This window comes from Hyperolius riggenbachi, chromosome 2 (assembly GCF_040937935.1).
Source record: "Hyperolius riggenbachi isolate aHypRig1 chromosome 2, aHypRig1.pri, whole genome shotgun sequence".
Classification (NCBI taxonomy): Eukaryota; Metazoa; Chordata; class Amphibia; order Anura; family Hyperoliidae; genus Hyperolius; species Hyperolius riggenbachi.
Genome location: NC_090647.1, coordinates 215,784,097 through 215,808,359, shown reverse-complemented (window position 1 = coordinate 215,808,359; position 24,263 = coordinate 215,784,097). Strand labels below are relative to the sequence as shown.

Here is a 24,263-nt window from a genome sequence, read left to right as displayed (position 1 = left end):
AAAACTAGAAACTACAGTAGCTTTTCCATGTCTGATTTTCTGGGCTTTGGGATTTGAACACTTTAGGCCCCGTTCACATCTAAAATCGCAAAACTTGCGGGAGTGATTTTCCCGCGATTAACGCAGAAAAATCACTGGACACGCGGCGGTTTTGGCGCGATCGCGATTAGCGGTGCTATGCATGCTAATCGCGATCGCTAAATGCGAATCGCCGGCAAACCGCTGCATGTAACACGTTTGCGGTTATCGCTAACCGCAAACGCGGCAGTGAGAACACTGCCATGTGTTACATGCTGCAGCGGTTTTTGAATAACCGCTAGCGGTTTGCCTTGAGCGGGAATCGCGCAATTCCTGCTCAAGTGTGAATGGGCCCTTAGAAAAAATTGCAAAGATGCTAAATTCGTTAAATCACAAAGGAAAAAGTAGAGAGCAGAATATTTTTTTTAACATTAAAGTAGATTATGTTGCGTCTTGACAAGATCACACTGCCCATTCTCATCAGTATCTATCTGAACAAAGGTCTACTGAGATTTTTAGAGTTACACCTGAGATTCACATATGACTGGCTGAGAAGAGACTGTGTTCTGTGACCTGGGGCCACTAGAGATCTCTCTAAAATTACCAAAGTTGGGATTTCAGCAAATTTGAATCAGTACTGCCATAGGTTTTAATTATCCTAGCCCTTTTGGAATCGCCTGTGTATCCTAAAAAACACACATCGCTGCTGAAACCGCGCTAGTGGGCCCAACCCTTTTCTAAAGTCCAACCAACAGTACAGGTTTTGCAAAAAACAAAACAAAACACAATCATTCACAGGTGGGTTAATAAGTGTCTTAGCAGAGCTGATTCACCACCTTCGTGGATTTCCCCAAAAAATGCCATCCAGTTTGTAACATGTGAGTCAGCAGTTGACACACGGTGTGGTTACTGCACCTGTAGAATCCAGCAGGTGACTGTCAACCACTCAGATGTAAATACAGGATTGCACTCTACTGTATTCACTTAGCTGTACATAGAATATCACATTGTGCTCTAGACTAAATTCTAGTGATTGACATATGGCCTGGTGTTCAACTGGATAGATGATAATTGCTGCTTGCAACAGCAATGGAGAATGCTCTGCCACACTTACATGTATAGTGTACCTGAAGTAATTGAAAAAGTGTGAATGCTGCCAGATGAGTCTCCACTCTCACAATCCGTAAGACCTCATTTGTATAGTGGGCAATTGCTGTGACAGATGGCTTTGCCCATAGCTTAAGGCCCTGTTAACACTTAATCAGTTGGTATGCGTTAGTATGCGTTTTTCCCATAGCAGTGCATTGGGAAGAAGATTTCAGTTAAAACGCGTTAAGTATAAAAGAAGCCATAGGGATACATGGTCATTACTTTGAAAATCAGTTTTCTTTCAGTTATAACTGAGAGCAACTGATTAAAGGGGTTCTTCCGCGAATGAGGAAAAAAAATCTAAATGGTTTATGCATGTTCTATTAAAAATCCTTCTAAAATAGTGTGAAAAGTTTTTCAAAAAAATGAATGGTTTCACCAATACAACATGTAATGTATACAGTGACGGCTGACGGGACTGTGAGGCTAATCCATTTGTTAGGGGTGTTTTTTTTGTTACTGTCATTTCACAAGCTGTTCCCAACCTAGTTTTCATTGCTGTAATGCAGGGCTATGATGAAGTGCTGTGGAATGGCACTTACAGCTGTTAAAATAACGGCTGTGCTGCTCTGTAGTTTCTGCTTTTACTTCCTCACAGAGCTGACCCCCCTCCCCCCGCCTCTCCCTGTAGGCAGAGGTCGGGCAGCTCTTCGGAGCAAATCACGTGTTTACCTCGTTGCCCGGCAACCAGACTTCAGCGTCTGTGCAGAGGACTTCCTATCCATTGCACGGCAAGTTAGCTGCCTGAGCTACAGTTCATTGTAACTGCCATTCCACAGCACTTCATCATAGCCCTGCATTACAGCAATGAAAACTAGGTAGGGAGCAGCTTGTGAAATGACAGTAACAAAAAAAACACCCCTAACAAATGGATTAGCCTCACAGTCACCTCAGCCGTCACTGTATACATTACATGTTGTATTGGTGAAACCATTCATTTTTTTAAAAAACTTTTTACACTATTTTAGAAGGATTTTTAATAGATTATGCATAAACCATTTTGATTTTTTTTCCTCATTCGCGGAAGAACCCCTTTAAGTGTAAAAGGACCCTAATCTCCAGATAGGATTTTGAATTCCTGATTCCTCCAAATGTCTCACCCAGTTCTAATCTATAATAAGCTCAAGCACAAACTACTGATAGAAGATATAGCCTATAATGTAGAAAAAAAAAAAAAACATGGGTACTTACTCCTTGCAGCACTTGGAAACTGTCGTTAGTAGGAGGTGGGTCTTGATCTGGATCAACACCTACCCTGTTATACAAACATTGACAGGAGTCCGGTTACACACAAGATTATGCTACGGTGACAAACAGACGTCATGCCAACAGCTAACAATGAGTCTGTCATAGTTAATGCTATCCATGGACTAGTATAACGCATTGCACGGAGTTATTAGTCTGGAAAGTGCATACAAGCACAATTAATAGGCATACATAAGCGGGAAAGGTATTGTGTGATAAGATAGGTGAAGGAGATGTAAAACAAGTGGAAGAGTGCCAAGTTCAGTAGGATATCTCAGTGAAACGGCCACAATTACCAGACTGGTACTACTACTGAAGCACTACAGAAGCAAACAACATCTTAATCATAAATCAAACTGTTAAACACATTTTCATAAACTAGAGCACTGATAAGCGTTATCTGTTACTAAACTGCATCAAAATGGCTTAAAACTCATGATCAGATAGACTTTCCTGGTTTGGCAAAGCTCATGTGACATTATACAAGTTTCAGTTAATTTGTGGTTTTGCTTCATCCAATAAGCATGTTGTAACTGGGTCTGGACCAAGAAACAAAGGGCAAATCTCTGCTGCAATGAGAGTTTACCTTGCTGACTGCAGACGTTACAGTCAATCACTAGTAATTATAGTGGAAGCTCTGGGCACACAGTATCAAGCAATATGCTTATCAGTTCTGTTTCCCACTGCAGCAGGTTTAATCAGCCACCCTCAGCAATTTCTACAGATTCGCATTATGTGCTCATTTAGAAAGCAAATCTTTAATATTCTGCAAGCAGTACAATGTATTACTTCATCCTTGCTTTGCACAATCTACACCTGTTTTTCATAAAGCCATAACAACTACTCACTAGCTAGCCTGTAAAGTGCAGTAGAGTCTTGGTTACACGGCATCGATGGGGATCAGCTGATGCCAGATAAGTGCTTTCTGGTTGCTTGAGACTCAATGTTGATAATGGGCCTAGCTAATACAGTACTATACCCCTCTCTATATATACCATGAATGATCATACTTCATTGGGTTTATATTAGGTTGTTTGTTTCATCAGATGTCACCAGAAAATTTTTTAAAGAGACTCTGCAACAACATTTTCAGCGTTATTTTTTCTATCCTATAAGTTCCTATACCTGTTCTAATGTGGTCTGTATTACTGCAGCCTTTTCTAGTTGCACTGTCTCTGTAATGTATCTAATCTTCTTTGTCAAGCTTTGTCGACCCAGGGAGGAATAGGCTGCCTCTATTGTAATGAATACAAGTTATGCACGCCCCCTCCAGGCTCTGTGTGCTTAGTTTATTTTTCACAGACAGCGTCTCTGCTCTCAGTTTCAGCTTGTCTGTGATGCAGTTTGTGAGGCTGAGGGGGGTGGGAGCTGCTTGCCACATGCTGAGAAACTGTGAGAGTCCCAGACTGGAGAGCAGATAATATATATATATATATATATATATATATATATATATATATATATATATATATATATATATATATATGTATATATATATATATATAAGCATCTTGCACATCCAGGGCACCCCGTTCCATCACATCCAAAAGATGCTCTATTGGGTTGAGATCTGGTGACTGTGGGGGCCATTTTAGTACAGTAAACTCATTTTCATGTTCAAGAAACCAATTTGAAATGATTCGAGCTTTGTGACATGGTTCATTTTCCTGCTGGAAGTAGCAATCAGAGGATGGGTACATGGTGGTCATGAAGGGATGGACATGGTCAGAAACAATGCTCAGGTAGCCCGTTGCATTTAAACGATGCCCAGTTGGCACTAAGGAGCCTAAAGTGTGCCAAGAAAACATCCCCCACACCATTACACCACCACCAGCCTCAGTGTTCTCCCCAGGGCTCTTTAAGTGGGCGGGCCGTCCGGCTGCTTTGAGATCCCGCCCGCCTACCTTGCTAAGGCTGATGATGTCACGCAGGCAGAGCGTTCTATTGCCTGCTATAAATCAGTGTTCATCTCTCGCTATACACTGCAGGAGCGTGCCTGTGTGACCTCCTGCTTGAACAGTGATTGGCTGGGCGGGTTGTAAGGGGCAGGGCTGGTTAACTGTCTGTCACCGATTGGCTGGGCGGGTTGTGAGGGGCAGGGCTGGTTAACTGTCTGTCACCGCTATACCGGAAAGCCTCTTCTATGCCTCGCTTTGCTGGCTGCCTGTGTCTGTTAGCTTGCAAGCAGCTCAGCTAGCAGAGGCAGCTGCCAGGTAAATACAAACGGAGCGCAGGGAAACTAGTCCTGTCCCTGTGTTACTTGAGGCTGGGGAGAGCATGAAGCTGCAGACACTATTCCCCCCTCTCCCCGAGCGATCGTATCCACACAGCGTCTCTCCTGTGCCCTGGCTGCATGAATCTTCAGCTCCAGATCCAGTGCACGGCAAGGAGTTCTGACGCACCGCCCTCTGTTTCCCGGCTGCTTCTCTATCTACAATAAGAGCTCCTCTGAAGCATGCCGTGCTGGTGAATTTCAGAACTCTGTGAGCCAGACCTCTGCTGCACTTCTTATCTTATATAGTGCAGAGTCTGCAGAGAGTACACTGAGCTTTCAAGGGTCTGGGAAAACAAATAAATAATAAGCAAGGTAGATTAGCTGACTTGCTGGGGATGGAGGCTGCTGCTGAATGCTGTCTCTCATCTGCCTGCTTGCTTGGTTGCTCAGAAGATGTAAGTACCCATACATTACTTGATTTTAGCAACTGGCAGATTTAATATAAGTGATTTAATCTGCCAGAGATCAGTTGTGAAAAGTTTGCCTAGGGCAGTAAAAATTACAAATACAGCCCTGGCTGTACTAGTTGGGCAAAGTCTGTGAAAAGTTGCTGCTGCAAAAATAGGAAAAATGGAACATAGATCCAGCGTTGAAGGTATGTGCAAGTGGCTTGAAAGGACAGTGTGTGGGGGGGGGGGGGGGATTCTTGCAAAATTCACATGCATGTAATTTCATATGGATGTTATTTGCTGCTGGGGTAGAGGGGTATTGCAGATAATTTACTATGATACTGACCCCTGTTTACTATCTGCAATACTGCTTGACCCCAGCACCAAACAACAACCATATGAAAAACAAAAATCACCCCTTTATGAAATGCAACAAACACCCCTGTATGAAACGTGAAATTACTCCCCCCTTCTCCCCCCCATATTATATGCAATAATCACCCCCATATGAAATGAACTATTGGGTGTTCTCTCCAGGCTCTTTTAGACGGGAGCATCACCTAACTAAGTTTGGTGAGCAACCGGCTGTCATCAGCTCGCCTCCTCATCCTCTTATTATGCTGTAGTTAGAGTTGCACCTGCCCTGCATTCCCCTTCGCACCCCACCCGGCTACTTTTTCATGCCACCCGGCTGGAAAAAAATCCTGGGGAGAACACTGAACCTGCACAGTGGTAACAAGGCATGATGGATCCATGTTCTTATTCAAAAGCCAGGATCCTGTCGGGAAGCGGCAGAAACGGCAAAGAGGGATCCAGGAGAACACAGTGACTCGATTGGTATGTTTTTTATTGCGCAAATGGGACAGTACAGATTCTCTTTACAGATAAACCAGGGCAAAAATTAAAGCAGGGCCCCTTACATTTAAGTACTGCACTGACCATAATGTTTTTGTAACCTTTGCAATCCCTGACATGGGGGCCCCCTGAAGAGCTTGATCATGTGTCACTTCCATTTCCTGAGGGGACTAATACAGGAAGTGACTTGTTCAAAACGATTACATGCTTCTCTTTTACACTGTGGGCTAAAATTGGAGAAGACACTGTAAAAGAGGCCTTACTCCGCTCATGTATTTATAGTGAAGAATCACCTCTTGCATCCTGGTCATCTACAAATAATGTATTCACACGCAAAATTTACAAGAAAACCATATACTAGGGTCATCCGTAAAGTAATAGCCATTTGCTTTTATCTGTCACGCAATATATTCCGTGTAAATTACCTGGCATCTGTCAGGTTAACCTCTGCCCACCCTGCACCACTTGTCACGTAACTGCATAATGCTGGCAGGCCCGCCATCAGGGGGGGACATCCGTGACTCCCGTCACGGGTCCAGGGCCTGCAGGGGGGCCCCATCCCTGCCGCGGCCCTGGCGGGTGCCGCCCGGCCGCCGCTCAACCCCTCTGGCCGCTGCTTCCTCCATCCCTCTAGCCGCCGCGTCAGACCCCAATCAGGCGGCGACAATAGTGCGGGCGCTAGGACCCAGTGCCCACACTAATATGCGGAAGTTACATCACTTCCGCATATTGAGCGGGTTCGTCCGCTCTTACTGGTCGGGTCGCCGCTGATCTTTAGGTCTGACGCTGGGCTGCTGGCAAGGTAGGGGAAGCAGCGGCGGCGGCGGCGGGGGGGGGGGGGGGGGCTCCCTGTCACTCACTAGCTAAAGGGCCTCCCTGTCACTCACTCACTAGCTAAAGGGGCTCCCTGTCACTCACTCACTCGCTAAAGGGCCTCCCTGTCACTCACTCACTACCTAAAGGGCCTCACTGTCACTCACTCACTGCCTAAAGGGGCTCCCTGGCACTCACTCACTAGCTAAAGGGGCTCCCTGTCACTCACTTCCTAAAGGTCCTCCCTGTCACTCACTCACTAGCTAAAGGGGCTCCCTGTCACTCACTCACTGCCTAAAGGGGCTCTCTGGCACTCACTACCTAAAGGGCCTCACTGTCACTCACTCACTCACTCACTCCCTAAAGGGGCTCCCTGTCACTCACTCACTTCCTAAAGGGCCTCCCTGTCACTCACTCACTAGCTAAAGGGGCTCCCTGTCACTCACTCACTGCCTAAAGGGGCTCTCTGGCACTCACTGCCTAAAGGGCTCCATGTCACTCACTACCTAACCTGGGGGTCCCTGTCAGAATCCAGGTGAGAGGTGTCTACCATAATAAGGGGGCATTCTGCCTATTTATGTGAAATGCTGTCTATTTATGTGCCTCATGACTGCTGAATTTGTCTTGTTGGGGGCCTCATGATTTGTTGGGAGCCTCAAGATTGCTGAATTTGTCTTGTTGGGGGCCTCATGATTTGTTGGGGGCCTCATGATTTGTTGGGGGCCTCATGATTTGTTGGGGGCCTCATGATTTGTTGGGGGCCTCATGATTGCTGAATTTGTCTTGTTGGGGGTCTCACGATTGCTGAATTTGTCTTGTTGGGGGCCTCATGATTGCTGAATTTGTCTTGTTGGGGGCCTCATGATTGCTGAATTTGTCTTGTTGGGGGCCTCGTGGTTTGTTGGGGGCTTCATGATTGCTGAATTTGTCTTGTTGGGGGTCACATGATTGCTAACTGCGAGACTATGGGAAAAGCTGAATCATTACCATATGAGACAATAGCATTAAACCTACTTTTTTAGCCTTTTTAAACAGAAAATAAAACTGGGAGGTTCTAAAAAAATGATGGAGCACTTCCTCCTTCCGGCTTGAAGGAGGAAGTGCTCGATATCAAGACTTGCAACGCGTCCATTCGGACACTTGCACCTCGTTGAAACGCTGGGCGGAGAGCGGCGTTCTGGGTAATTAACCCCGCCGCATCTAGCCGCTCAGCTGTGGCAATTAGAGCTAACTTGAATCACGAGTATCCACACAGCAATCACGAGTTGAATCACGAGTATGGACAGCAAGCCTCCAACTAGCTCTGTCAACATGTAATGGCTACGCACATTTCTCAGATTTGTGAGGGGCCCCAAAATTTCTGTTGGCGGCCCTGAATGCTGGTAACTTTGTCCAGCAGTAATAACATGAAACTCCCCCCTTGTCAAATCATCCTACTCATAGGTGAGCAGAGGGATGCTACTACAACAAAGGGATTGATTGAAAACATTGTAAAAACATAATAAATGCTTAAAGGATACCCGAGCCAAGTTTTAAATGAAAAACAGATGCTATGTGTGTGTGTGGAGGGGGTGTATAGATTGTTACCGCAGTCACAAGTCTGCTGCCCTGACATACTGCGCATGCGCACAGATTTATGACTGGGTTAAAGGGCGCCCACCCTCCCTGATTCAATAGACCAAAAGGAGGGGATGCTGGCACATGGGGGAAGCGGTAAGAATCTGCACACCTCCCCAAACACGCATATAGTATCCACTTTTCATTTAGCTTGGGTAACCTTTAAATAAAGGAGGCGATTATGTGGAGAAATAAGCAGAAAATAGTGTGTCTAGAATAAAATAAAAGGTTTTCCTTTTTGATTAATTGAAAACAGCAGTTACTTTTTGGATGACCGTTGCATTTACGACGAGTTGAAGTTGCACGTTTAATGGGATCCTTAGTCTCCTAATTAAACATCACATATTTGTGAAAAAAAAAATTCTATGAATAGTTTACTAAATTTCTTACAATGAGTTGGCATTACTCAGCAGAATTTACTTAAATATTTTGCCACTGAATAGACAGTATGATGTCAGCAGCAAACATTTTCAGAGGGCCTACACAAGTGAAAAGGTAATTTGTTTTGTTTTTGTCTGTGGGTGAATGGAGTGAATCTATTATTCCTAAATGGCAGCTGCAAAATGACACAGTCCATTTGAATTTGTCTTTACTTTCATTTGAAACCACCAGCTAAGACACGATGAAACAAGCAAGCCTTGATCTTACTACAGAGCTCCTTTTGTTGGGCTATCAGAGAGGAGTTTATGTGATCTGAAGGGCATATCGTGGAGTCGCGCCAAGACTGGGACAGCTAAGCCCTCGCCATTGATGCTTACTAAGAGGAACTAGTTAGAACGCAGCACTTCTTTCCCACTCTTTTAAATAGAAAGAATGCTGGTTTAATATAGGTCATTTCAGCTGACTAGGCTTACATCACAACCATCGTTTCCCTTTTCTTGGTGTTCAGAATTATGCAATAGTTCCAAGAATGCTAATACTGTACATACAAAGGTCCACTTTGGTTATTCTGTAACATTTCCAAAATAATTTATCTCCCATAATCCTTAAGGTAGCTTTGGGGGTGGACATAAGTAAGTTAGATAATCTAATAACTTCTGATATTCCAAAAATGCCACAAAAGTGAAAGCTACACACTTGGCTGTGTAACAAACAGATGGAAGACTCTGGAAGGAGGTCATGAGAATCCATGTAAAATTAAAAAAAACAATATTGCCAGCTCCAAACTATACCTTGTTCTTATTTGGATCGCTTTCCTAAACACCGGTAATTTACTGGTCTGAAGCGGAGTGCATGGAGGTCACAATTTGTTAGGGCAGCATATTCCTTAATTTTCATCTTAAAAAAAATTCTTAGGAGCATTGAAAGAGAACCCAAAAGTACTCCTAACACAACTTAAAACTTTTTTCAGGATACACACAGCATTATAAACAATTCTTATATTGCATTTAAAACATGCTGTATATCGGTATACAATCTCACCCTCCCAGTGGTTTTTAGCTTAAGCTACTGTATATGGCTGGATAGTGTACTGGTGGCTGGATAGTATAATGGCTAACGGCTTTTCCTGTTCAGTAAGCCAGCACCTATTCAGTGAGGAGACCTGGGGCAAGACTCCCCAACACTGCTACTGCCTACAGAGCATGTCCTAGTGGCTGCAGTTCTGAGTCTTTGAGTCCGCCAGGAGAAAAGTGAGAGATAAATGTACTGTGTCTTGTCTTATCTATGTCACGTGGTCTTCTGTCCCATAGCACTCTGAGTGCTCTGGGACAACTGACGTTCCTGCTCACCACATAGATGAGAAAAAATATCCCAGGGTGATTCACCATGCCAACAGTAATGATGTTGGTATAACTAATACATTTACTAATGTAAATCAGGGTGAGTTAAGAATTTAAAACATGCAAAAACTGACTAAATTATTTATAAATATTGTAAAACATGAACAATTGTATTCCTCAAATTATATTCAGTTCATATTGAAGGAGTTTTGGAACATGCAAACCCTCTTTGCAAAACTAATGCGTGTTATTTTTGAGACTTTCCAGTGCAATATGAAATGTGATAGCTTTAATCAACACTGGTGGTGCACAAATTTAGGTCTAGAATTTGACTTCAGAGCCCTCATCTCGAGAGGAAGCCAGTTATGCACAAGATATTTCTCCTCACAAAAATGCTATTCACCATGATATCTTATACAATTCTTTAAAATCTTCCAGAAAAGGGTTAAAGATTCAAGACTTCTGGGAAAAAAATAATATGGTCAGTTAACTTGAATAATAGAGCAACAGCATGAAGCTAATCTCGTTTCTCCTTTTTCCCATTCTCTTGCTCTGCACACCTACTTCACAGTTTCTGGTAGAATTCTATTCTGTTTTTTCTGCACTTTCCTCACACTAGACTTTTTTTTCCCCTCTTTCTCCATCTATTTCTTATCTATTTCCTATCTTGCGTTATATCTTCATTTATTTTTTGCACACAATAATGTAATATCAAGCCCGACGCAAAGAGCCCTATGAAGCCTATCAGTCTGGTTCTTTAGTGGTTTGGTACCAAAAAGGAAATGTATTTATAACTTGTTTATATAATGCAGTTAGTAGGTAGTACTTAAAGAAAACCGTTAGAGGTAGAGTGTAGCTTACAACCTGAAGACCAAACATTGTCCAATTACATGTGTAAATCGAGGTTCCTAAAAACAAACCAATTAACCAGTTAAGTAGCTATAGACAAACAAAGCAGAAAACCAAAAAGCTATAGTGCTAAAAGCATAGAAGGTTGGAAGATCCATACAGCCAGAGGCAAGTGAAAGACATTCCCAAGAATTGTGCCCAAAGCAGCTGAATGTTAATGTCACATGGAAAAACCAGTCACCTGTAATACCGCCAATGCCTATTCTCGTCCTCCAGCGATGGCACATGGTCACCAACTCTGGCATAGTACAAGAATGAAATGGAAATGAAGACAGTGGCATGGAAAACCAGTGATCTATTTCTCTAGGTCATGTGACCACATACAAATGAAAATGCAAACCTGTTGGAATTAAAAATATCTTTGGCTCGACTGCTCAACTCCACTGGTCACCAGTGTTTACACAGAAACACAAATATTGTAATATATATATATATATATATATATATATATATATATATATATATATATATATATATATATATATATATATATATATATATATATATATATATATATATATATATATATATATATATATATATATATATATATATACTTCATATTGTATGTAATATTGTAGCAATTAAAACTCAGAGCCAGAGCAGAGATGCCATTTACCTGATATTGAGCCAGGATAACATAGGTGTTGTTCCTCCGCCCACCACCCAAACAGTGAAAAAGACAATTAAAAGGGTGGTTGTGAACATCATCTGATGGGCATACGTGGCAGTGTCACGAATTGCGAGGGCGAATGCCATAGCTCCCCGAAGACCTGTGGAAAAGTAAATGAGGTAAATTATGTCTTACTAAAATGTTCCCAATAAATGTTTGCCATGGAAAAGATGAATTTGTGTACTTCATAGCATGGTTCTGCATTTATTAATTAATCACTTGACCACTGAGGGTTTTTACCCCTTTAGGACCAGAGCAGTTTTCACCTGTCAGCGCTCCTTCCATTCTTTCGCCAATAACTTAATCACAACTAATCTAATGACATGATCTATATCTTTTCACCACCATTAAGGCTTTCTTTGGGAGGTACATGATGCTAAGAATTATTTTATTCTAAACACATTTTAATTGTAATAATAAGAAAAAAAATGAAAAATCATTATTTCTCAGTTTTCATCCATTATAGTGTTAAAATAAAACGTTCTACTGTGGATAAAAACCACACGTTATATTTGCCTATTTGTCCCGTTTATTGCAACGTTTAAAATATTTCCCTAGATGTATGGCGCCAATATTTTATTTGGAAATAAATGTGCATTCTTTCAGTTTTGCGTCCATCACAACTATAAGCTGCAAATTTTAAACAATGACAGTTATATACCCTCTTCAAATAACTATAAAATAAGTTCAGTCCCTAAGGCAACTATTCGTGTGTGTGTGTGTGTGTGTGTGTGTGTGTGTGTGTGTGTGTGTGTGTGTGTGTGTGTGTGTGTGTGTGTGTGTGTGTGTGTGTGTGTGTGTGTGTGTGTGTGTGTGTGTGTGTGTGTGTGTGTGTGTGTGTGTGTGTGTGTGTGTGTGTGTGTGTGTGTGTGTGTGTGTGTGTGTGTGTGTGTGTGTGTGTGTGTGTGTGTGTGCACTATGGAGGAGTGTGGGAGGGAAATAGTTAATTTTAGTTGTAAATGTAGGTATTTTTATTGAATAAAATGTTTTTTGATGTAGTTTTACTATTTGGCAATAAGATGTCCTCTTTATTTCCGATTCACTTACGCAAGGGCGTGAATCGGAAGTAATGCGTGAACAGTAACAACAGGAACGTACAATGAATGCAGGCGTCTCAGACGCCGGCATTCAGTGGCGTACCTACTGGGGATGCAATCCCATTGGCTGCAGGGGGGCCCGAGGCCGCTCTAGGGCCCACCAGCCGTGTGCGGGGGAAGCGCTGCCCCCCGATTGTGGGACCCCCAGCCAGGTATGGAACTGGTCGCGGCGTCTAATAGATGCTGGGCCAGTTCATTGCCCGCAGCCCCCCGGGAGACAGAGCAGGGCTACAGCAAGATGGCTGGCGAAGCCCTGCTCTGGAGACTATTTGTGTCTCCAGTACAGGGCTTTGGGAGCCATCTTGCTGTAGCCCTGCACTCTGCCTGTCAGCGCGGGAGACGCGCTGCAGAAGGATCGTCGGGGAGCTGCGAGCCAGATGCCGGGAGAGGAGACTTCTGTCAGGTGAGTGAATTGAGTTTTTTTTCACAGGTGAAATAGTTTTTTTTTTGGTAACTGCTGCCCACATTACAGTTTTCTGGTAACTGCTGCCCACATTTCTATTTTCTGGTGCCTGCTGCCCACATTACGATTTTCTGGTGTCTGCTGCCCACATTGCGATTTTCTGGTGTCTGCTGCCCACATTGCGATTTTCTGGTCACTGCTCCCCACATTGCGATTTTCTGGTCACTGCTCCCCACATTGCAATTTTCTGGTGTCTGCTGCCCACATTGCAATTTTCTGGTGTCTGCTGCCTACATTGCGATTTTCTGGTGTCTGCTGCCTACATTGCGATTTTCTGGTCACTGCTGCCCACATTGCAATTTTCTGGTGTCTGCTGCCCACATTGCAATTTTCTGGTGTCTGCTGCCCACATTGCAATTTTCTGGTGTCTGCTGCCCACATTGCAATTTTCTGGTGTCTGCTGCCCACACTGCAATTTTCTAGTGCCTGCTGCCCACATTGCAATTTTCTAGTGCCTGCTGCCCACATTGCAATTTTCTAGTGCCTGCTGCCCACATTGCAATTTTCTAGTGCCTGCTGCCCACATTGCAATTTTCTAGTGCCTGCTGCCCACATTGCAATTTTCTAGTGCCTGCTGCCCACATTGCAATTTTCTAGTGCCTGCTGCCCACATTGCAATTTTCTAGTGCCTGCTGCCCACTTTGCGATTTTATGGAGCCTGCTGCCCACATTTCTATTTTCTGGTGACTGCTGCCCACATTGCAATTTTCTGGTGCTTGCTGCCCACATTGCTATTTTCTGGTGACTGCTGCCCACATTGCTATTTTCTGGTGCCTGCTGCCCACATTGTGATTTTCTGGTAACTGCTGCCCACATTGTGATTTTGTGGTGCTTGCTGCCCACATTGTTATTTTCTTGTGACTGCTGCCCACATTGCGATTTTCTGGTGACTGCTGCCCACATTACGATTTTCTGGTGACTGCTGCCCACTTTACGATTATCTTCTGGTGACTGCTGCCCACATTACGATTATTTTCTGATGACTGCTGCCCACATTACATTTTCTGATGACTGCTGCCCACATTATGATTATTTTATGGTAAAATGCTGCCCACTTTACGATTATTTTATAGGGAAATGCTGCCCAATTTGCAAATAATTTCTGGTGAAATGCTGCCCACTTTACGATTATTTTATGGTGAAATGCTGCCCATTTTACGATTCATTTCTGGTGAAATGCTGCCCATTTTACGATTCATTTCTGGTAAAACATTGCTGCATTAGGATTATTTTATAGTGAAACGCTGCCCCATTACAATTATTTGGTGCCTATGGGGGGGGGGCCCCATCCTCATTTTCGCAGGGGGCCCAGTGATTTCTAGTTACGCCCCTGCCGGCATTCATTGAATCAGGGACATAAATCAATAAATGGGAACTGCGTTCCCATTCATTCATCTCCCCACTAACCGGCAGTAACGGTAGCGCCTGCTAGTGCGGATGGCGGCGGCCTGCTCCCATTGACTAACTTTCGCTTCCCTGGGACTTCAAACTAAGTTTCCCAGGGCAGGGTTACACCACACCTGGTGCAGTAAGTAGTTAAAACTTTTAGATAAACTAATATAGAAGACACAACCCCCCCACCTGTAGATCTTAGGCCTACTGTAACTGTTAACAGCTACAAAGCTGGAGGGGAGTGTCCCAGATCTCCATAGTGGTTGTGCTCTGGGGTCAAATTTTATTTTATTTTCCACTGTCCCCTGTGGAAAGGCATTTAAAAATTAGCAAAACTGAAGAGAAAAATTTAGATTACAAGCTCTGTAACTAAAAAAATAAGTTATTAGTATATTGCTAAAAAAAACTTTTGGAGGGTTAACTTAAAACTTCTGTCTTTGCCAGAGTTAGAACTGCTATTCCAGATTTCACCTGCTGCTTCAGTAACCAGGTATGATGCTGTTCTATGTATGTACTTAGACTGAGATGAACTTGGTACACCTGCCACATGCTAAGTCAAGAATGCCAAGAAGCTGTGCTTTTTAATTAGTACAATAGGCAGGTGTTGCTGGGCATGTCATAAACCTTTTGTGTAGTAGAATGTAACTGTGGGGTAATCACTTAAGCTGAGAGAACTGGGGCGGCTGGATTTAGTTCTAGTTTCTCACTTTTACCAATAAGGATAGAACAACATGAAAAATCACAGCTCTTAAAAAAAAAAAAAAGACGTCTCTCCCTTTTCTCCTGAGTGCCAGATCTATTTATCTCATCTCAGGACATGTGGTAAGGTGCTTTATTGTCAGTAAACAGGGCTGCTTCTGAGACAAGGCCAATATTCAATTCAATTTTTCACTTAAAGGACACCTGAATTGAGAGGTATATGTAGGCTGCCATATTTATTTCCTTTTCAACAAAAAACATTGCCTGGCAGCCCTGCTGATTTATTTGGCTGCAGTAGTATCTGTACGCCACCAGAAACAAGCATGCAGCTAGTCTTGTTAGATCTGACAATAACGTCAGAAACACCTGATCTGTTGTATGCTTGTTCAGGGTCTATGGCTAAAAGTATTAGAGGCAGAGGATCAGCAGGATGCCATGAACCTGATATTGATTAAAAGGAACTCAATATGGCAGCCTCCATATTCCTCTCACTTCAGTTGTCCTTTAAGTTTTTTCTGATGTGATATTTCCACACCAAATCAATTAAATGCCTTTTAAGCCACCAGCAAGCAAGAAAATATTTGGCAGTACTGTTTCACCTACACTTTTTGGTTCCTTTTTCAATTGCAGAGTGCTGAAAAGTTATTTTAAACAGAGGTGAAAAAATATCTCCTAGGAGAAAAGAGTGAATTTAACACGGGCCAACTGACCATACACAGCAAGGCAGAAGGTAGTGAGGATACATTTCATGCATACTCCAGAACAAGGCATCTGTACTCATCACTGACCAGTTTACTTACTTGTCACCCTTAAAGTAAACCTGAGGTGAGAGTGATATGGAGGTTGCCTTATTTATTTTTAAACAATTCTAGTTGCCTGACAGTTCTGCCATCAGTAGTGTGAGTCACAACCCTGAAACAAGCATGAGGCTAATCATGCCAGACTTTTGTTAGAGCACCTGGTGTGCATGTTTGTTCAGGGCCTATGGCTACAAGTATTATAGACAGATGATCAGGGGGACAGCCAGGCAATTTGCATTGTTTAAAAGAAAATAAATATGGCAGCCTCCGTATCACTCTCACTTAAGGTCCAATATTAGTGTGCAGAATTGTACCGGAACAATCTTATTTGATTTACAAGCCAATCACACTGTTACAATAGGAATTCACAAGGAAAAAAAACATTTGTGACAGTTATGGTAGTGCAATTATTACTCCAGATTTACTTTGACAATATATAAAAATCTCATTAGTCAGAGTTCCTCTTTAACATACCTGAAAACATCATCATGTGCTGAAAGTTCCAACCAATCTTGTGCCGTCTGCCCAAGTTTAGGAAAAATGACAGCGGGTAAACGTGAGCTGCTCTCCCAACAAACACAGCTATCTGGAGCAGGAAGTAGTCAAGGTCACATAACACATCGGGATCAGTTTTTAATCTAATGCTAGGTACACACCATACAATTTTGCGTTGGATAGATGGTTCGATAGATAACTTCCATCATGTCCGATATTATTTTCGATCATTTTTCTGATCGATTTCGCATAGAAGTGAATGGAAATTGATAAGAAAATCTAAGAGAATTGAGTGGAAAAACGAATTCAAAAATCGATCAAATGAAAAATCGATCGAAAAAACGCATCGTGAGTACCTAGCATAGCAATCAATCATTAAATTCACATGGATTACAATGGATTACAGGGATAGGGGAGCAAACGTCTGGTAGCTCCATAAGGATACTTGCAAACGAGAAAGCCTGCGCTCCTTCCCCAATGGACCTCAGACAGACTGAACTGAGGGAGGTGCTGAAGAGCATGACAGTCCAAATGTAGATTGTTTTTTATTAACCTTATTCACACAGTGTCACGATCATGACCACACGCTTTCATCTGCAGATGGCCCCCTCTAGTCTATGGATAATCACAGTACTTTGGTCCAACCGCGGGTGGTATCTTAAGGTGGTCATACACTTACAGCAGATTCGACCAACAGATGGATTTCTGTCAGATGCCTGTCAAGTCTAATCTGACAGGAATCTATCTGATGTGTGCCACACATTAAGAACAGATTTTCAATAGATTTTAGAATGAAATCTATTGAAAATCTATCTAAATGCATTATTGACCCATTAGAACCAATAAAACTCTATGGGCCATCAATCTGCTGCCAGCAGCAGATCGACCTAGATTTTCCATGCTGTCAGATAGATCAAATCGATCGAAATCGCCGGCAAATTGATTGATCGATCGAAGGCCGAAATCGACCAGTGTATGGGCTCCTTTACACTGTACAGATATGTAAATAGTTACAGCGGTTCCTCAGTCCACCTGCGAGTGGTACCAGTAATCTCTGAATAGGCAGATTAAGTCACCTGATTGATTAGACTGCCTATTTTATGCCTAGTACACACCATGCAATTTCCCGTCAGATTTGAATCATCGATCAGATGGGAAATTGCATGGTGTGCACCAGACTAAGCCACATACATGCTGGTTTGATTACTGCAGTGGCCAACTATGAAAAGTCCACATTGTGCGAGAATCATGAGTCAATCCAGTACATCGGCCACGCACCGTCTACTAAAGATCCTGCATGCTGGACCTTTAGCGTACCGACGCTCAATCGCATTGTGCGGGGCTTAAAGAGGAACTCCAGTGAAAATAGTGTCATAAAAAAAGTGCTTCATTTTTACAATAATTATGTATAAATGATTTAATCAGTGTTTGCTCATTGTAAAATCTTTAGTCTCCCCGATTTACATTCTGACATTTATTACATGTTGACATTTTTACTGTGGGCAGGTTATGTAGCTGCTGCTAGCTGTTTTGGCAGTTGGAGACAACTGTAAACAGCTATTTCCTGTCTGTGAACCTTGTTACATTGTGGTAAACTGTCAAAAGTACCGCAGTCTTCAGAGCTTCTTGTGGGAGGGCTTTCACCACAATATCAGCCATACAGCACCCCCTGATGGTCTGTTTGTGAAAAGCAATAGATTTCTCATGTAAAATGGGGTATCAGATACTGATTGGGATAAAGTTCAATTCTTGGTTGGAGTTTCTCTTTAAGGCCTGTTTGTGCTTCAGTCCCGTGACAGATAATTGAGTACTTGTGCTGCTGGTATCTAAATACCCCTGTTCCTACCCTGACCCAATTCTGTGTCTTCCTGATCTTGACCTCTGCTATTGTCATGACTTTGTCTTTTTCCTTCCGATTTATGTACTGCATGTATTTCTGTATATATTGTACATGTCTGAACCTTGCATATGCTTATACTGTTTGTGATTAGTTATGATCTTTTCTTACCTCCAAACAGTTGTCTGGTCTTCAGTATATTACTGCAAAACGTGGTTTTCCACTTGCCTGTGCAAACATTAAGCAATCTGTCTGCACAATCTATGATGCAAAGGACCTGATGCACAAAACAACAACAAAATTGCCATGCGTAGTTTGTGCACGACAATCTCACTAGTACCAACAAAAGGGGGGCCGTGCACGTTACCCTATTAGCGCTACTGGGGTTACATGCACATTGCTATGGTAACGTGGGTTACCATAGCAACACATGCATTCCCTGGTATTGCGTGTGGCGCTAATTGTGTAACAGATGTACTGGTAAAATTGCTGTGCGCTCTCTGTGCATGGCAATTTACCGTCCATTTGTGCATCAGGCCTGATGAAACTCATTTGCACAATATCTTCTTTCACAAACAGCAACATAAGCACTACTAGTGTTTACAATTGTAAATCTGGGTTCACAAAAGACTGCAGTCAGTTTCCAGATGGCATTTAAGTGGCCATAAGTAACTAGTGGAAAATGCCATTAGACGCATAACTGCTGAAATTTAGAATTAGCTCATTACAGCAACCAAGGCATAAATAGTAAATTATGAGAACACAATAGTTTTGTGAAGCAGAGCAGTGTCTCTACTGATGTCTTCTCTGAGCAAGTACTGTGGCATATCAGATCAAACACGCCTTCATCTATTTTTCTGTAGGCACTCATCTGACATTCAGCTAGGACCTCATAGAGATCCTTAAGCAACTATATAACAGGACATTCTGTGGGGTAATTGTGTAACTGTCAGGAGGTGTAACCATGCCAGGAGAATGTAAATGGTGATGACCTCCTTATGGAGCAGCATGGCTGGTGGTAATCCTAGGACTGAGTTTTCTATTCCACACATTTTTTTTTATATTATGTTAGTGATTTAAACATCATTTTTATTTGAGTATTACATAAAGGATACAAAAGATCCAACAATAAAGATGGGATTAAAAATATGTTTCTGGAAGGTGAACAGAGCAAGACCCATGTACGAAAATATGAAGTTCTCAGCCAAAAAGTGCAAGACCTCAAATAGCTGTAACAAAACAGATAGGAATTTATTCATGGCAAGAAAACAATTATTAGTAAGGTACATGTACATGGGAAACTGCAGAACATATATTACTATATGCATTGAGTTTGTATATTTATGCCACACACCAAAAACATACAGATAAGTTAATTAATAACCTTAAAAAATTGGCCCTAGACTACAATAGGAACATAAGATAATGACTATAGTAGGATTAGACTGTGAGCTCCTCCGAGGGACAGATGACTATATACATGACTATAATCTCTATTTAAAGCGCTGCGGAAGGTGTCAGCACTATATAAATACACAACAGTAACTGTCTCAGGAGTCTCTCAATGCCCAGAGAACTCAAATATAAATGCACTTGACCATTAAACAAGAATAGATAAGAGATTTTACCTTTTCTAGCTGACCCTAAACTGAATTCTGAACAATTGATTAGAAACAAATAAAAAACTACAGAGAAAAGGAAACATTGGAGGATAGCCACAATGTCATTGGATACAAGTGATGTGTGTCAGGAAAAGTTGCATTTTGTTTAATTTTCATGAGGCTTAGTTGTAGATAGTGGGACAGGACAGGTATGAATTCACAACAATAAATATATTACTGTATAAATACATTAGAATATAAATATATTATAGAGACCTGCTTTTCCTACCATTGAATAGAAGTTGAATTGTTATTTTATTTGGGTGCATCTTGATTGATACAAGTACAATTAAAGGGACTCAGAGCTTAATAATAAAGATTGTATACATACCTGAGGCTTCCTCCAGCCCCATCCGCTCTGATCGCTCCAATGCCGCTGCCACCCGCAGCTTCGGGAACCGGGTCCTGTCACTGATGTCAGTCGCGGCCAGCTACGCAGGAGAAGTGCGCTCTTTGCGGAGGACGTTGGCGTGGGAGCAATCGGAGCACATGGAGCTGGAGGAAGCCTCAGGTATGTATAACATTTATTATTATTAAGCTCTGGTACACTTTAAGAAGAATTGCTGAACACTGAGTGATGAAAACAAGACCAAATCACACCACAATTTTAATCCAGTCTTTCTGACATTGCTGATTAATAAAACCATCAGTGTGTAGCAATTTAAATGTAAAAGTTGGTACACAACTGTATTCAATTTGTGCCTATTTAATTTATTTGAATATATTTAATTGGTTATTCATTTAGACTGAGGTGGATATTTTCTTTGTTTTGTGTAAGTTCACCAAATTTAAAGGAATACTGTAGGGGTCAGGGGTAAAAAAAAAGAAAAAAAAAAAAAAAGAGTTGAACTTACCCAGGGCTTCTAATGGTCCCCCACAGACATCCTGTGCCCATGCAGCCACTCACCGATGCTCCGGCCCCGCCTCCTGTTCACTTCTGGATTTTCAGACTTTAAAGTCTGAAAACCACTGTGCCTGCATTGCCGTGTCCTCGCTCCCGCTGATGTCACCCGGAGTGTACTACGCAGGCACAGACCATTCTGGATTTGTGCTGTACACTCCTGGGCGGGAGCATTGGTGAGTTACTGCGCAGGCACAGAATGTCTGCGGGGGACCATTAGAAGCCCTGGGTAAGTTCAACTCATTTTCCCCCGACCCCCTACAGTATTCCTTTAAAGTATACCCGAGATGGGGAATATAAAAATTATACATACGTGGGGCTTCCACCAGCCCATTTCAGGCTGATGGCTCCCTCGCAGTCGTCCTGCGCCACTTGGATCCTCTGCTATTTGGCCCATAAAGTCCTTCAGTCTGTGCCAGTTGGAGCAGGCGCAGTCCAGCTGTGCTTCACCCCATTACGCTCCCATCACCGGGGGCGTTTTGCGCCTGCAGAACGTTCTGGTAACAGGAGCGCTATGGGTGTGTGAGCACGGGCAGGCCACGCATGCACAACACATCCAAGACTGAATGGGTTGACTGGCGGAGGATCCAGGCAGCACAGAGGAACGGCGAGGGAGCCATCAGCCTGAAAGGGGCTGGAGGAAGCCCCAGGTTCATGACTATGAACCAGGACCATGACTATGAACATTGTAGATTCACACTGAAGGCATCCAAACTATGAATTAACACACGTGGAAGTATAGTACATAACCAAAAAGCGTGAAACAATTGAAAATATGTAATTCTAGGTTCTTCAAAGTAGCCACCTTTTGCTTTGATTACGGCTTTGCACACTCTTGGCATTCTCTTGATGAGCTTCAAGAGGTAGTCACCTGAAATGGTCTTCCAACAGTCTTGGAGTTCCCAGAGATGCACTTGTTGGCCCTTTTGCCTTCACTCTGCAGTCCAGCTCACCTCAAACCATCTCGATAGGGTTCAGATCTGGTGACTGTGGAGGCCAGGTCATCTGGCGCAGCACCCCATCACTCTCCTTCCTGGTCAAATAGCACTTACACAGCCTGGAGGTGTATTTGGGGTCATTGTCCTGTTGAAAAATAAATGGTCCAACTAAACGCAAACCGGATGGAATAGCATACTGCTGCAAGATGCTGTGGTAGCCATGCTGGTTCAGTATGCCTTCAATTTTGAATAAATCCCCAACAGTGTCACCAGCAAAGCAACCCCACACCATCACACCTCCTCCATGCTTTACGGTGGGAACCAGGCATGTAGAGACCATCCGTTCACCTTTTCTGCATTGCACAAAGACGGTGGTTCGAACCAAAAATCTCAAATTTGGACTCATCAGACCAAAGCACAGATTTCCACTGGTCTAATGTCCATTCCTTGTGTTCTTTAGCCCAAACAAGTCTCTTCTGCTTGTTGCCTGTCCTTAGCAGTGGTTTTCTAGCAGATATTATACCATGAAGGCCTGATTCACACAGTCTCTTCTTAACAGTTGTTCTAGAGATGTGTCTGCTGCTAGAACTCTGTGTGGCATTGACCTGGTCTCTAATCTGAGCTGCTGTTAACCTGCGATTTCTGAGGCTGGTGACTCAACTGAACTTATCCTCCGCAGCAGAGGCGACTATTGTTCTTCCTTTCCTGGGGCGGTCTGCATGTGAGCCAGTTTCTTTGTAGCGTTTGATGGTTTTTGAGACTGCACTTGGGGACACTTTCAAAGTTTTCCCAATTTTTCGGACTGACTGACCTTCATTTTTTAAAGTAATGATGGCCACTTGTTTTTCTTTACTTAGCTGCTTTTTTCTTGCCATAATACAAATTCTAACAGTCTATTCAGTAGGACTATCAGCTGTGTATCCACCTGACTTCTCCACAATGCAACTGATGGTCCCAACCCCATTTATAAGGCAAGAAATCCCACTTATTAAACCAGACAGGGCACACCTGTGAAGTGAAACCCATTTCAGGTGACTACCTCTTGAAGCTCATCAAGAGAATGCCAAGAGTCTGCAAAGCAATAATCAAAGCAAAAGGTGGCTACTTTGAAGCACCTAGAATATGACATATTTTCAGTTGTTTCCGACATTTTGGTTGTGTGTGTGTGTGTGTGTGTGTGTGTGTGTGTGTGTGTGTGTGTGTGTGTGTGTGTGTGTGTGTGTGTGTGTAAAATTATGGCAAAATTGCTGCGATCGATCGCAGCAATTTTACAATTTTAACGCAAGTCAAATTAAGTTACAAACTGAAGTTAATGCAAGTTACAAATATAAACTACTCGAAAAACGCTCTCCAGCGTGACAAGGACCGTAGTCTGGATTTATAGAAAAAGAAGTCACGTTGTGAATGCAAGTACATAACTGCAGTTACACATTCACTCCTTAACCTTTCAACAATTTTCACTATGTTTAATATGACCCATGGTAGGGTAGCCAACTTTTTACACACAGGACAGCTTTTTAAATGATCCAACAATCCCGGACCAGGTTTTTAACTAAGGCATATGCCTTCAGTGTCCCCTGTCATGATCGAGAGCCATCCCTCGGGCGACACAGTGGGAGTACAACCGCATGCCACGGCTACAGCAAATGGAAGCCTCTGTTGCTATGGAAGGGGTAGGAGGGATGACGGTGTGCTGGTTGATTGAGCGGCTTCCAGTGGCCGGGGTGAGGAAGGGAATATGCTCAGGCATTGCTTTTTGCTAAAGATCCGGTGTACCTTGGACTAACTAACAAACTAGATTCTTAGCCATGATGGTTCTTAATGGCCACTGGGCTCAATGTTATCTACAATGTGTTCCTAGGCTTAGGTTTCCCACTGTTTAACCTTAGTAGATCATCTCTATAATTGATAGCCAAGTCATTACACTGAACAATATAACATGAAGTGAAAGTGATTGGGATGGTGTAATTAATGAAGAAAAAAAAAAAAAAAAAAGACAGTATTACCTGTTTGGTTCGGCTTCTGGACTCTGGTGACAAATTATTGTATGTATAATGTGCTTGTGTGATACCACAGAACAGGACAGCAACCACGCCTGCAAGTAACAAAGGTCAGAATGACTATAAAACAACTGTCTTGGCAGGTCCAAATACTACACACTACAGGGCCCAGAAGCCTGTAGCTATGCTACTGTAGCCATACAATATTTTATTTAGATCTTTTAAACTCATTAATTTTATTTGACACATTGTATTATTTGAGAATAATACAATCAATATAAATTAATTTTACGTAAAAATACTGTGGAAGAAGTAC

The 24,263-nt window shown here is 42.6% G+C and overlaps 1 protein-coding gene across 2 annotated transcripts in view; it reads right to left on the bottom strand.

Annotated features, from left to right (window-relative positions):
• SLC9A7 (solute carrier family 9 member A7) overlaps positions 1 to 24,263 on the bottom strand; it is a 133,859-nt gene that overhangs the window by 9,013 nt on the left and 100,583 nt on the right. Inside the window, exons 9-14 of one of the 2 annotated variants that reach the window (XM_068268122.1) lie at positions 23,954 to 24,042; positions 19,563 to 19,676; positions 16,590 to 16,701; positions 11,611 to 11,764; positions 11,173 to 11,229; positions 2,359 to 2,422 (exon numbers count right to left, since the gene is read on the bottom strand). In XM_068268122.1, coding sequence (XP_068124223.1) covers positions 2,359 to 2,422; positions 11,173 to 11,229; positions 11,611 to 11,764; positions 16,590 to 16,701; positions 19,563 to 19,676; positions 23,954 to 24,042 — 590 coding nt within the window. The remainder of the gene's footprint in view (positions 1 to 2,358; positions 2,423 to 11,172; positions 11,230 to 11,610; positions 11,765 to 16,589; positions 16,702 to 19,562; positions 19,677 to 23,953; positions 24,043 to 24,263) is intronic. The other variant, XM_068268123.1, reaches the window with a different exon arrangement.